At 35.5% G+C, this 14,743-nt stretch overlaps 1 protein-coding gene across 15 annotated transcripts in view; it reads right to left on the bottom strand.

The window, feature by feature from the left end:
- The window catches only part of FUT8 (fucosyltransferase 8), a 310,615-nt gene that overhangs the window by 47,958 nt on the left and 247,914 nt on the right, over positions 1–14,743 (bottom strand). For all 15 annotated transcript variants that reach the window (XM_053889503.1, XM_019451533.2, XM_053889508.1 and 12 more), the window contains one exon: positions 11,834–12,071. In XM_053889503.1, coding sequence (XP_053745478.1) covers positions 11,834–12,071 — 238 coding nt within the window. The remainder of the gene's footprint in view (positions 1–11,833; positions 12,072–14,743) is intronic.

Genomic DNA, 14,743 nt, shown 5'->3' with positions numbered 1-14,743 from the left:
CCTTTTTCTCCAATTCCTTGCTAAGAATTCTTGTTGTTCCTACCATAAGATAATCTTTCCTCTGAAACAGAAATACCACATTACTTTTAAAATGTAGAAATCATACTCTTCAAAGGCTATCTTATCCTCTAAACTCAATCCAGGTACTAATGGCTAGACATTTCCAAAAGATGCACATGGAATGCTCTATAGATTCTAACATCTCAATCTGGGTGGACCCATGGTTCATATTAGACATACTCTTAAAAAGGGGGGACACAGAGTACAATGTCTACTTTTGCCAATCCTATTATTGGATGTTCTGAATTGCATGGATTAAGACTGGCCAGAGGTAGAAGCAGAAGCAGCTACGAAATCAGCCAATTCCCGAATTCCATTTGTCCCACTATCCAGTTTCAGTGGATATAGCAAGGTGGGCAGTGGCAACAGAAAAAGGAAAATACTGGTAATGAACCCTTTTATCAACAGCTTTTTTCATCATCCCTCAAAATCCCACTGGAGTGTTTTAGGGTAGTCCATTCCTAGCCACAGTCTAGACATGTAATAAAAATAACTTCAAATAAGGTATTTAATATCCCGAAACTAGAGAGGATAGGAACATGCTACAGTACTTCAATACAATGTTTTGGGTTCGTAACCTAAACATAATCTCTGCTGGTCTGGCACATCTAGTTCCATCTAGTCAACAGACAGACAGGTAAGGTACCAGAGGGATGGTCAGTCCAAGACCCTTATTTTTATGTATTTCCAATAATCAGATCCTTATGATTTGCTCAATTCCATTGCCATTGTTTTGAAAAACCTTCTTCACCAAAGTCTACCTCCACTTTTAGGCAAGTTACCTAAAAATTAACACCTTGGGTATGTTCAGATTCTTAAGCATTAATTTTGACACAGCTCCCACACAATAGAACCTTTACAGAAATCTTCTTTCTCTTAGTATTACCTAAATATTAGAGCTCCAAGACAGTATGTTTTATTCCAAGTCCCCTTCTTGCCTCCCAAAATCATCATCCTATCAGCTTACACAGCTAAAGAACTGAAGACTAACTGCTTTGTCAGGATGGTTTTCTAATTGGGGTCAGTGCTCTAGCTAAGAAGGAGATTTAGTCCCCCAAATGAAGGGGAATTGGTCACGTTTCCTTGACAGGATATTGCTGGTGCTCAATCAGTTTAGACATTGGGATTTTACTGGAGAATCTCAGTAAAATCCGAGTAGGGAATGGTCCTCATGTGGGCTGGGGAACTAAACCTGGATTTCCATGGAGGATGAGCAAAGGGGATGGTTATCTTTCCTTTGTCTCTCTATCATAATTTACCTCTTCTGTTTTCACTTACATTTCTGAATGAGCTTCACAAAAAGCCACTAAGTACTTTTTTTTTTTTTAAGAGAGAGAGAGAGTACACACGAGAGGGGAAGAGTGGCAGAGGAAGAGGGAGAGGGAGAAAGACAGAGACAGAGACAGAGAAAGGGAGGAAGGGAGGAAGGGAGGAAGGGAGGAAGGGAGGAAGGGAGGGAGAGGGAGAGGGAGAGGGAGAGGGAGAGGGAGAGGGAGAGGGAGAGGGAGAGGGAGAGGGAGAGGGAGAGGGAGAGGGAGAGAGGGAGAGGGGGAGAGGGAGAGGGAGAGAGGGAGAGGGAGAGAGAGAGAGAGAGAGAGAAGGAGAGAGGGAAGGAGAGAGGGAAGGAGAGAGGGAAGGAGAGAGGGAAGGAGAGAGGGAAGGAGAGAGGGAAGGAGAGAGAGAGAGAGAGAGAGAGAGAGAGAGAGAGAGAGAGAGAGAGAGAGAATCCTAAGCAGATCCCATGCTAAGTGTGCAGCCCGACACAGGGCTTGATCCCACAACCCTAGGATCATGTCCTGAGCTGAAATCAAGAGTCAGATGCTCAACTGACTCAGCCACCCAGGTGTTCTGCATTAAGTACTTCTAAATTTCATTAATTTGGTTGTTAAAAGTTTCTCAAAAGAAGCCCTTGCTAAAATCCCATGACCGAATTATGTTATTGTATTATTTTGCTCTGTTCCCATAAAGCTAAAGTGCTAATAAAAACACACATGGTGGTTTAAACCATATATAAAGCACTGTCAAATACATTATCACTTTGAATCCTCATAATTCCATAAGGTACATTGAACAGATATTAAGAAAGGTTGTGGGACACTAAAGTCACATGGTTAGTAACTCCTGATTCCCAATCGATAACACTGACCTGCCCTTAAAGACTATGCCTTTCCTTATTCTTTAAAGGCTTAAATTATGCTCCCAGTGATGCCTTTAATTCCTTTGGCCAGAAACAATTTCTCTATCCTCTGATGACCTACAGAACTTTGTATCTTCCTTATGACACTTAGCATATCCTACCTCTGTTACATTTACAGATCTATAAGTCTTAGCATACTCAATACACATTCTTGAAGGGCAAGACTGGGTCTTATTTATCTTTATATCTCCTACAGCATCTAGAAACACTCAACGGTTCACTTGATGTCTAGTGTACCACCTTATTTACGTGGGTGATCCATGGTCAGAAACTTCATTATAAAAATATTATAAACATATATTTATACCTAATTATATTTATACCTAAATAAATATGCAGTATTTGTGTAACAGTTGTACTTTAAAAAAATGTAAGACGGATGTATGATTTTTAATCAAGAATTATAATAATCCTAATTATAATATTATGTCTTTTGGGAAAATCATTTTGACTTATAGCATTACTATCTGCAATTTCTTGCTTCTAGGGAATATAATCTGCATTGTTTAAAGGCTACTTATATTAGTAGATTAAACTTTAATTGAATGAAAAGGAGTATCTCTTTTGGAAAAGGTAGGGAACTCAGATCTAATCCTTTTCAATACTGTCAGGAATATTTTTATTCCTTGCTTTCTGGGAAGCAAAACAGGAGGAAAAATACTGATCTCTAAAGTATCAGCTAGGGATGTTTATAATTCTGTAATCTGCTTCTGACCTTCTGCTAAAGATAAGGAAAATGTGTGAGAAGTAAAGTCTATTATTTAAATTACATGTGCATAAAATACATTTTATAGTGTTACCTAATATATAAACCTCTACTGAGCCTTCTTACTCAGCAACATCCTTTTGGAGGGAAGAAAAAGGATATATATCATTGCACTAAAGATCAGGGACTATTATCTTTTCCTATTCCATGGATTACCCTATTATTTATACAAACATGAGGAAGAAAGATAAGAAATTCTAGATTTATATCATACACAGAACTCTTGCATATACAACTAACCAAAAGAGCTAGGAGGCATTCTTAACTTTCTTTAGCATTTCAACAGTTATCTTATTTGCAGAACCATTCTAAACTTGAATGTGATCTACATGTTTTAAACACATAGAACTCTTATCCAAATGCTACTAAAAGACTTCATTCTTCCTTTTATATACTTTGCTGTGTGGATCCAAAGCCAAATGTGACAGAGCCTCAAAGACTTACATAGGTGTGCCTCGGAAAAACAGAAAAATCCAAACATTTGAAAGAGGAAGGAAGGAAGGGAGGGCGGAAGGAAGGAAGGAATGAAAAACAAGTGATGAATCAGGGGACTACTAGATCATATTAGGAGAAAGATTCTTTCCTTTAGGAAAGGATTTCCTTTGGGAATCCTTTAAAAAGCTCCGCTAAAATGTTTAAAACATCGCTTGATTTATAATAATTCAATTTATAGCAAATCTTTAAGAAACACACTTGTAACATAAAGGTGTATCAGTATTTACAAAAACACTGATAATTTCTGAGTCAGGTATCATGGCCATGTGGCCCAGACATCCCATAGGAAATAAGAGCACCTGGATTCTATTTCTAGTTCTAGCAACCTTGGATACGTTCTAACTAGACTTAAGGGGATTTTCAAAAACTTTGCCAATGAAACTGTTTCCACTCCACAATGACTCTGATGCTAATTATGTATTGCTACTTCTAAATCATACCGCTTTTTATCTGTGAACTCATTCTGCCAGAACCTTGTCTAAAAAGGCCAGAATATATTGCTAAAAAGATTCATTCTTAGTGATAAACCATTTTTTAAAAAAACAAAATCTACAATTTGGCAAAAGTGCTTCACACAGCTTGCAGGGTAACAGATTTGGACCAGGATGCAGGAGAGGTGGGTTTGATTTGTTTCTTTTGTTGCATTTACTGTGCTCCGATAAAGTGCTTGGCATTGTGTAAATAACCCAGAACATCTAAAGCCTACTGCCCTCTGGAGTCTCCCCGTGAAGATAAAATAAGCTAAAAATTCAAATAGAATTTGAATGGTGCTTCTTAAAGTTTTCCACCAAAATGCTCCCGATAGCAGAGGAGAGTAAACTTAGATACTATTAAGAATATGAAGCCTGGCCTAAACCAATGGGCTAAAGTTTGATGTTTCATCAAATTTTTCATTTCACTCCATTACATATCCTGTTTGTTTTATTATTTGAAAATAATTTAATTTATATGCCAGCAAATAAAATTGTATCAATTTTCAGGAAAATGTACCACGTTTATCCTGGCAGTTTATAAACTTCTGACTCACTTTCCCCAGGTTTACATGTAACTCAATTTGAGAAGCACTTGTAGGATAAACTTGGAAATAAACATCTACGTGGGCTCGCCCTGGGCAAGGCTGTTGTGTGGATAAAGCTTCAGCTCTCTAATCCTGTATTTCTGTATTTCATAACTATAAATGATATATCAAAGACTTCTTTTTCTGCCCTTAAGTGGGAAGCTGAAGATAAAGGAAATGTCACAGTGAAAAGGAGTTTGAGTTCTACTGAGACATACATATAATCTAACTGGTATTTTACATTGCTGAAACAAAGATCTTTCTTTTATGAACCATGAATAGCAAAAACAAAAGTCATACAGTTGAAACTAAAGTCCTGATGTACCTGCAATGATACTTGTTTAGGTCAGGTAATTCTCAGAGGAGTCGGATGCAGGGCAGAGAGACCCATCAGAATCTTGAAGCCTGGACAGCTAGCTTTTCAACTATGTATGGCACCAACTCACTCTCCAAGCCATTCTCCCTGTACCACCATCTCTTAGCCCCAAACTCAACCAGTTTAAAAGCCACTAACTACTGTTAGCCACTGTTATAGGTGGGAGTAAATCTTCTATCTGAGGTGTATTGGTATAGAAAAAATATTGAGATGAGGGTAAGGTAGCTTCAGGGGAGAATCTTTGGTCCAGAATTTTATTATGATAAATAGTGGGTTTACTAAGCACAGAGATATTTTAATGTCTAGATGTTATTCTCAGAAGTTCTTTCTCCTCTCTCAATCTCTTTCAATTTTTTCATTTAATTCTACAATTTTAAAAAGGAAAAAACTATATGAAGGTACTATAAAGGCTTAATTTTCATCTTACAGTAAAAAGATAACTTTCCTGTTGTTGCAAGTTATAATCTAACAATATATTCCATTATCATGTTTGTATTTTAAAATCTGGGGACCAAACATACACAATGAAAATAAACTGTATACGAAAATCATCTTAATACCTGTTATGGTTTTATCATTTTCCCTTGTGATTACAGCCTATAAAAGTTGATAGGGAGGTAGGTATTGAGTATCATGAGCTTTTTATAAAGCTAAACTGAAGTTCAGAAGCTACAATTAATTGCCGACGTTCAGAAAGCTAAAAATAACAGAAGTGAGATCCGATATGGTCAAACTCACAGTCTAGGATCTTTTCCTCTTCATCACATTACCTAATCAGAGAAATCAAAATGTTTTTTGCAGCATAAGGGATCTAAAATATTATTTTCACTTATTTGGAGTTTCTATTAATCAATCATCAAAGGTTGAAAATATTACTGTAAAAATGCCACATAGAAGCATATCCATAGTCTATCTTAATAGGTATATTATGCTTATGGACTCTTAACCACTTCATTATTTTATCAGTGTCAACATGAGATTAGCTGTTATTAAGGATACCCTGGCTGGACCATTTAGATAATTCTAATAGACATCTTAGTATTTTTATAAAAGTTAAAAATATTAGTTTCACAGGAAAATTTGAAGTATAATTTAATTTGTGCTTTGCTTGCTAAAGATTTCCTTTTGATATAATGAGAGATATTTGCTTAAAGACTTTAGTGGTAGAACTACCATGTTGATCCAGCAATCCCACTTCTGGGTATGTATCTGAAGGAAATGAAATCACTGCCACAAAGAGATGCATGCACCCTCATGTTAACTGCAGCATTATTCACAAAAGCCAAAACACAGAAACAACCTACATGTCCACCAATGGATGAATGGATAAAGAAAATACACACACATACACGAATATTATTCAGCCATGAGAAAGAAGGAAATACCAGCATTTGTGATAACATGAATGGACCTTGAGGACATTATGCTAAGAGACAATAAGTCAGAGAGAGACAAACACTGTATGATCTCATTTGTATGTGGAATCTAAAAAAACCGAACTCACAGAAACAGAGAACAGACAGGTATTTGCCAGAGGTGGGGAAGGGTAGGGATGGAGGGAAAGTGTGAAGGAGGTCAAAAGGTACAAACTTCCAATTAAAAGATAAATTAGTTCTGGGGATATAACGTACACCATGATGACTATAGTTAACAATACTATACTGTATATTTGAGAGTGGCTAAAAGAAAAACTCTTAAAAGTCCTTATCACAAGAAAAAAAATGTAAGTAAAGTGATGGATATTAACTAAATTTACTGTATTAACTATATTTTATATCAAACATACTTATATCAAATTATAGGTTGTATACCTTACACTAATACGATATTATGAGTTATATCTCAATAAAACTGGAAAAATAATTTGATCAACCAAGCTAGAAGACTGAATTACCCTTCTATTCTTTGCATATAAAATGATAATGCAAAATCGTTATCATATAGAAATTATCCTATTTTTAAACGCAGGGAAAATAGCATTATAGAAGTGTTTTAGATAACTAATTAATCAAAATATTATGTTGGTTTTTTCTGAGTTTAATGAGTTTGTAGTGTTTGTCAGCTTTAAAAATTTTACCAAGAGTAAACCCTAAAAAATATTAAAAATGAAACCATAATTTTTTAATTAAAAAAGGAGCCAAGAAAACAAGAAAGAATGAAATATGGTCTTTTGTAGCAATGTGGATGGAACTGGAGAGTGTTATGCTAAGTGAAATAAGTCATACAGAGAAAGACAGATACCATATGTTTTCACTCTTATGTGGATCCTGAGAAACTTGACAGAAGACCATGGGGGAGGGGAAGGAAAAAAAAAGTTAGAGAGGGAGAGAGCCAAACTGTAAGAGACTCTTAAAAACTGAGAACAAACTGAGGGTTGATGGGGGGGTGGGAGGGAGGGGAGGGTGGGTGATGGGTATTGAGGAGGGCACCTGTTGGGATGAGCACTGGGTATTGTATGGAAACCAATTAGACAATAAATTTCATATTAAAAACAAATAAATAAAAATAAAAATTGTACCTAAAAAAACAAAAAAAAACCCCAAAACTTTAGTCTCTCAATCATCAAACTCTATGATGAACTACTTCTAGTTCTCCCACTGACTCCATGCTCTCTCACCTCTTTTCACATGTTGTGCCCACTAACAGAAAATTCTACCACATCTCTACCTGGCTGACTCATACTCATACTTTGGGCCTGAGCTTAAAAGTCACTTCCTCCAGGGGTGCCTGGATGGCTCAGTAGGTCTGACTTCAACTCAGGTCATGACCTGTGGTTTGTGAGTTTGAGCCCCACATCAGGCTCTCTCTACTGTCAGCACAGAGCCCACTTTGGATCCTCTGTCCACCTCTCTCTGCTCCCCCCAACCCCAACTTGTACTCACTCTCTCAAAAATGTATGAAAATAAATAAATAAATAAATAAATAAATAAATAAATAAATAAATAAATTCTTCTTCCAGAAGAATCCCAAATATGTGTTAGGTAAGTGCTTCAGAGTCCTACCAACTTACCTGTATCATAACATATTTTAAGGGTCCATTCAGCTGCCTGCCTTTCCCCCTAGGCTGCCCCTGACAGGGCAGGGACTATGTGTGTCTTCTTCACATAGTCCAGCATGGTGCCTGGCACACAGCAGGTGCTTTTCCTAAATTACTTTTATTTTAAGATTGCCTTCACATAAAATGACAAATAAAACTCTTTGAACAAAACCTTTTTGAAATGAGGTATGGAGAGAAGGTAACCACCCAGTTTAGATAACTATATATTGCAAATGGCAATATGCCTGAAGATGTACTTAAATCAGGCATCTCTAGGGCATTAAATTTTACCATATTTAGAAACTTTTTTGCTTACTAGTCATTATTTTCATTTAAAAGAAAATTTTCTAATTCGATTTACCAAATTAAGCCAGTTCAACTTATTACATATTTATTAAGACAGTGGAAAAAGACAAGAGAAAGAAATATAAAACAGCCAAAGTGTTTTAACTACTAATCTGAATAAATGTTTAATTTTTAGAACGGAAAAACCAGTAGAGAACTAAGTTTAAATGGTTGAGGTTCTTTGTTGCTAAGTATCTATTCAAGAGTATTTATATCAACTAGACAAGCATTTTAGAAGCTGGTCATCATAATAGCCTAAAATAGTGAATATATATTTAAAAAAATCAGTAATTGTTGAAAGATACTTCAAACCATTAAACACCAAGATTCCATTCTGAATTATCATAAGGAATCTATTTAGAAGAGTCATGCAGTCGGTTCAGGTTTAGGAAATATCTTGTGATACAGAAAAATAAACTGACCCTTTTATCAGCAACTTTAGAACAGACACAACATCCATAGGTGATGGAAAAGATCATTATTATTATTTTTAACTGGGAGCATAATTTTGAATATTTTGCTTCACTTAGCCAAATCACTATAAAGAATATGGTTTCATAAATAATGAAGGGAAAAAAAACAATTCAACCTACAACAAGGTATGATTTAGCTATTGAAATGATCAGATGTGCATACTAATTTCTGTACTGGTGACAGATTTCAATAGAAACAACTAAATTCCACCTGCAGGCACATCATGTCAAGTGTGTATAAACAATAATAATTTCATGGCAATGGTGCCTGGGGAAATATCCCAAGATTCTTTATACAAGTCACTACAATAACAGATGTAGTAGTTGATTTATGGCTAACTAAAGAACTAAAGTTAAAGAGCTCATTAAAATTCATTCTGTTTCCTCTAATTCTAAAAATAGGTTAGTTTTTCCAAAAGGTGCATGTACAGATAATGTATATAAACAGAAACAGAAGTGGATGGCTACCACAGCTTTCATAAAAATAAAATATTCTAAGCCCAAACATAAATCTCTTCCTTCTTTTAGATACAAGATTAGCATCTAAATTATTTTAGCTACAATGAGTTCTGCAAGCATATTGAAAATAATCACTAGTTTAATTAATTAAAGGTGTCCAACAGGCACAGTTTAATTTGCTAGCAGAAAGAAAAATATATGATTTTATACAATACCTGTAGTGATAAAGGAAAGACCTATTAATTAAAATTATAATTCTGTGCTACCATGATAAAATGACTTCTTTAAAATCAGGGACTGCAAATGACTGAGAAGAAAATACCACTGATAACTCTTAAGTACTGGAAATTATATAGAAGGTTTGGGAAAAGTTACAGGATACCAGGTAGTAAATAAAATCGGTAATTTTATTTCGTTCCTTGGCATTCAGCACAGTCTCTGTGCCTGTCATTGTTCCAATAGGTAAGGTGTTTGGCCAGAGTTTACTGGCAAGGTGTAGACTGAGGGCAGGTGGAAGTCAATGTGCCAACGATAGTTCTGTCATTTATAAGCTGCATGATAAATCAATCACCTGGTATCTAGTAGGCCTTAGAATCACATAAATTAAAGAAGAATGATTTCTAGAACCTGTTTAACGATAACTTTAAGCAATTATGCATGTTTCAAATTCAAGCCTCTTTAACCTTCACATCTTGTAGTTGCTACTACAGCCTACAAAATGCATGAGAAATGATTAAATCAAATAACTAGTTGTAGCTTCTAGGCAAGGCCAAGCTATACATTAAATTTGGTAAGACGAGTGAGGCCAACTTTTTCTTTCCTATTAACTGACTACCATCCCCAAAGTTGCCTCTCCCTAGAAACGGTTAAACACAAGAACCTTGCCCTACTCTGGCTCTGTACTTTCACAATCAAAGAGGCTTGATATTAAACTAAGTTCCCAAAATGAAAAAGTTAGCCACAATGAGTCTGACAGAACTGCTTTTCCTGTATATTCCTAACCTTGATTATCTAATCTGTTTGCACTAGCTGTGAACTACAGACCAGATCAATGGAAGATGTAACCTCAAAATTAAAGATCAGCTAAGGTTCTAGATTAAGAGGTTCACTTTAAAACTTGGTGTTACAAAGAAAAAGTATGTTGATACATACAATAAGGCTCCTAAATCATCCTAAGAAAGACAAAACTCACATCACAAAAGAATGCTTTAAATTCATATAGAACCTTTTACAGAGCAACTTAAAGCATTTTATAAAAATTACCCAATGAATTTTCCTGCACTTCTGTGAAGAGTCAGGTTATCTGATATTTTCCAACAGAGGTAAAAAGAAACAAAGGAACTAAAGTCACTCACTTTGCCAATGACAAAGCTTCTTATTCTACATCTAGTGTTTTAAACTTGTGAAAAAAGATGCTCAGCTTCATGAGAAACTATATTAACAGAGATGCCTCAGCCTTTTGAAAAAATGTTGACTTCCCACAAGATGAAACTGCAGAGACCGTGTATTGTCTTCCTAGCATTTCACCTACTCACTTAGTTCAGTATCTGCCACACTGTAGGTACTCAACTGTATATTTATCCAATGAATAAAGGCTATTAACGATAGCTAATAATTACTAGAGTTCATCTATCAAGTATTATGGTTAAGTGCATTACATACATTATTTTGCTTACTCCTACCAACAGCTCAAAGAGGTAAGTAAATTATTACCTCTCACTGTACTGATGAGAGAACTAAGTCTAGTAACTTGCCCAAGATTACAAACTGGTAAAGCAAGGATTTTAGCAAAAGGTAGCCCAACTTTAGACCTTGTTTAAAAATCATCATTGCAGAAAGAATAGTAGATTAGCAGTGAGAAACTCTATATTCTACTTCCTCTATTACTAAATTCTTAGAGATAAAGAAAAATTTCTTGATGATCTTTATACCTCTTATAATGTCTAGCATAGTACCTTACATTAACTGTTTCTTGAATAAAATGAAAATTACATAAGCAAATTAGGTTTCATTGTCCTCTACTGTAAAATGGATTAAAAAGGTACCTGCATGGTCTGTCTCAGTGGTTCTCAAAGTGTGATCCCTGGACCCGCAAACTCTGTTTGAAATACAAATTCTCAGCACCCCCAGATCTACTTAATAAGAAGACAGTGCCTTAACAAGTCTTCCAGGTGATTCTCATGCATGCAGAAGATTTTCATGTATCGATCTACCTTATTACATAATTATGAGTATCAAATTAGATAATTACGTGTATCAATTAAGTTCAGTAATGTGAAAGTAGTCTAAAAAGTGAAAGGTGTATCATCATTAAAAGAGTAAATTTCATTCCTTAAAAAAAACTTAGTGGTTTTGCTAAGTCCAGATTAAAATGAACATCAGAAATCAAACAGGTCATAAAGCACTTTTTAAATAAAATATCATTCTAGACTTTACCTTAGTTATGTTGAGCAGTCATGGATCCAGAGAAAAAGATGACCACGAGCCATAAAGCTGTGCCTAGAAATCTGATAATCTGGAGCATGGCAGTTCAACCCAGAGATGTGAAATACTGCACAGGCTTCTTACCTGACCAGTGTCCAGTGGAGGTGCCAGATCTGTCTGTGCAGGTCTCACTCACAGGTCTAAACACAGTTTCCCATCCACCAGTAGCATAGCGCCAATTCTGAGATTCCAAGATGAGTGTTCGCTGAGTGCCATATGCAATCATGAAGCAGTAGACCACATGATGGAGTTGACAGCCATAGCCACAGCCTTTGTTGATATTACATACTAGCTTCTTGGCTTTGCTGCAGTCCTTGGGATTCTATCAGGGAGAAAGACAAAGGTGCAGGGAAAAGACAAAGGTGAAGAGAGGTCATCTTCTCTTCATAAGAGACAAGTGTCAAAAATCATATATAAGCCAAGACTGACCCAGTGTATCTTACTAAGCAAAGAATCTAGCTTTAAGGATTAAATTTCAAAGCATCCACTGAACGTTTATTTTAGAGAGATGGCAGGGAAAAAAGAACAGTTGCTTCAGAAACATCGCTAAACAGATATGAAATTACGCAGCTACATTAAAAAAGTAATCTTCACTTCTCCATCACTCAGAACATGCAAGGGTGATCATCTCCAAATTCAAAGTTGCATACATTGATGAGCTCATTATGAAAGAAGTAAAATAACTTATTTATGCCAGCTGTACTTCAGCACACTGAGCTTACCTTCCCACGTGAAACTTAAATCATTTTAAATGAAAAACTATAATTTACCTATTAATTCCACTTATCTCCACAGAGTTCTAGATATCACAAACAAAACGTACTTTTTCATTATGGAAGTGAAACCAATGAATAAAAAAAAATATGAGCTCAACAATTATAAAATATCAGTTACAAACTTGTTTTTTTTAAACTAATGATGATAGCTACTAGTAATTTTCACAATAAAATGTAGAATATGTTCTACATTGGCTGTCTTGAGGCTGTGTTATAGTAGCTTTTCAATCTCTGAAGTATAATTAACATACAGTGTAATGTTAGTTTCAGGTGTACAACATAATGATTCAACAATTCTTTACTCAGTGCTCATAAGTGTAGTCACCATCTGTCACCAAACAACGTTATTATAGTATTATTGACTATATTCCCTATGTGTACTGTTCATCTCTGTGACTATTTTAGAAATGGAAGTTTGTACCTCTTAATCCCCTTTATCTATTTCACCCATATGCCCACCCATTGTTATGCCAATTTTTAATCAGGAGGTCCTTTTTTCTATGTGTATACCTTGCTATAAGATGAACAGTAAGTAGTTAAAACACTTAATATTATCTAACAGCGGGTGCAATAGGGTTAGTTAATGAGAGATATCTTTTTTATTATAAAGCTTCAACTCTGCTGTAATTCGTATGCGCTACTGTTAAATATCCCGAGGCATCTTAGTTCTTCAAATAAAATTTTGTTTTGACAAGGACTTTAACCAAGAAGTTTAAAGCTGTTCTGTCTGCAAGAAGTTTAAGTTGTTCTGTCTATGAGGTAAGAGTATGGATGGGTGCCTTGAGGAACAGCAACTTTTCTCCCACAAAGAAGCAAAGTAACCAGTTCTCAATTTATATGAGCCTTGAAAAAAGGCAGTCGCCAAACCACAAGTCTACAGCTGTTTTCCAAGGATATCATCTGTTCTGTCAAGCAGAGCCCTAGAAACAAAAGCTAGGAAGGTGAAGGTATAAAATGACTCTGAAGGAAAAGCTGAGAAGGGAAAATACAGCACAGTTACTTTCAGAAGAGGTATCTTTTACATTCAAATGTGCCACTGAGGCTGATCTTTTTAGATCAAAATATAACCTATAGCATCAAGAGCCTTCTGAAGAGTTAGAGCCCTTAGAAGTCTGAGAAAATCCAGATAAAATTCAGCAAGCTTTGGTCAGTACAGTTTCCCCAATCAAGTACCAGAGTTGCTGATTCTTTTCACTTAAGACTTTTCTACTTAAGACTCCAGTTGGTTTAGCCACAAGAGATTTGAGAGGAAGAAAAGGATAGGTGATATGTTATTGAGAGACCAATATCATTTACTTTCTATCCAATATTATATAAGGATCCTGGGAATAAGGAACATTCTCAAAATGATCCACAGCTTTTTTATTAATTCAATAGTTTATCAATAGGGCAAATAAAGAACATAACATTTGTCAGATATTTTGTGATTTTAAGAAATACAGCACATGAGGGGCGCCTGGGTGGCTCAGTCGGTTAAGCAGCCGACTTCGGCTCAGGTCATGATCTCGCAGTCCGTGAGTTCCAGCCCCGCATCAGGCTCTGTGCTGATGGCTCAGAGCCTGGAGCCTGTTTCGGATTCTGTGTCTCCCCCTCGCTGACCCTCCCCCATTCATGCTCTCTCTCTGTCTCAAAAATAAATAAACGTTAAAAAAAAATTAAAAAAAAAAGAAATACAGCACATGAATATTTCTAAAACTCATATGAATGAAAAAGAAAATATCCTTTATATATTTTTCAGTAGACTTTTTCTTTTAGAATAGTTTTTCAATATACACAATTATTGTAAAGATAGTACAGATATGCCATATACCTCACATGTAATATACCTGATTACATCTTACATTAATCTTCATATTTTTAAGGAAAAAAAAGAGTGAAAGAATAGAATAATTAAATGTTTGAAACTATAGACTTTTTTTTTAATAAAAAGAAGACATATCTGCATTTAAGACACAGATTAAGGAATCTGTGTTTCCTGAGTCTAATTACAATGCAATGCTTCAAGCATAAGAACCGAGTCCTAAGAGAAAGACATGAACAGTTTATGAAATGAAGCTTCATTCAAGAGTGTTAATGTGCCTTAACCCAAGCTAAATTGAGACTGTATTAAATCTTTCTGTTAAGTCATAGGTAACATGTAGAAAGGAAAGGAATCCACTATGTTTGGTTCTGGAATGAGTAATCATGAGTAATCAATGGAAGACTCCAAGGCTAGCAA

The sequence above is a fragment of the Panthera pardus genome, unplaced genomic scaffold (assembly GCF_024362965.1).
Source record: "Panthera pardus isolate Hobbes unplaced genomic scaffold, ASM2436296v1 HiC_scaffold_24, whole genome shotgun sequence".
In the NCBI taxonomy this organism is placed as follows: domain Eukaryota; kingdom Metazoa; phylum Chordata; class Mammalia; order Carnivora; family Felidae; genus Panthera; species Panthera pardus.
Note: the sequence above shows the minus strand (reverse complement) of the source record. Positions and strands in the feature narration are given on the sequence as shown.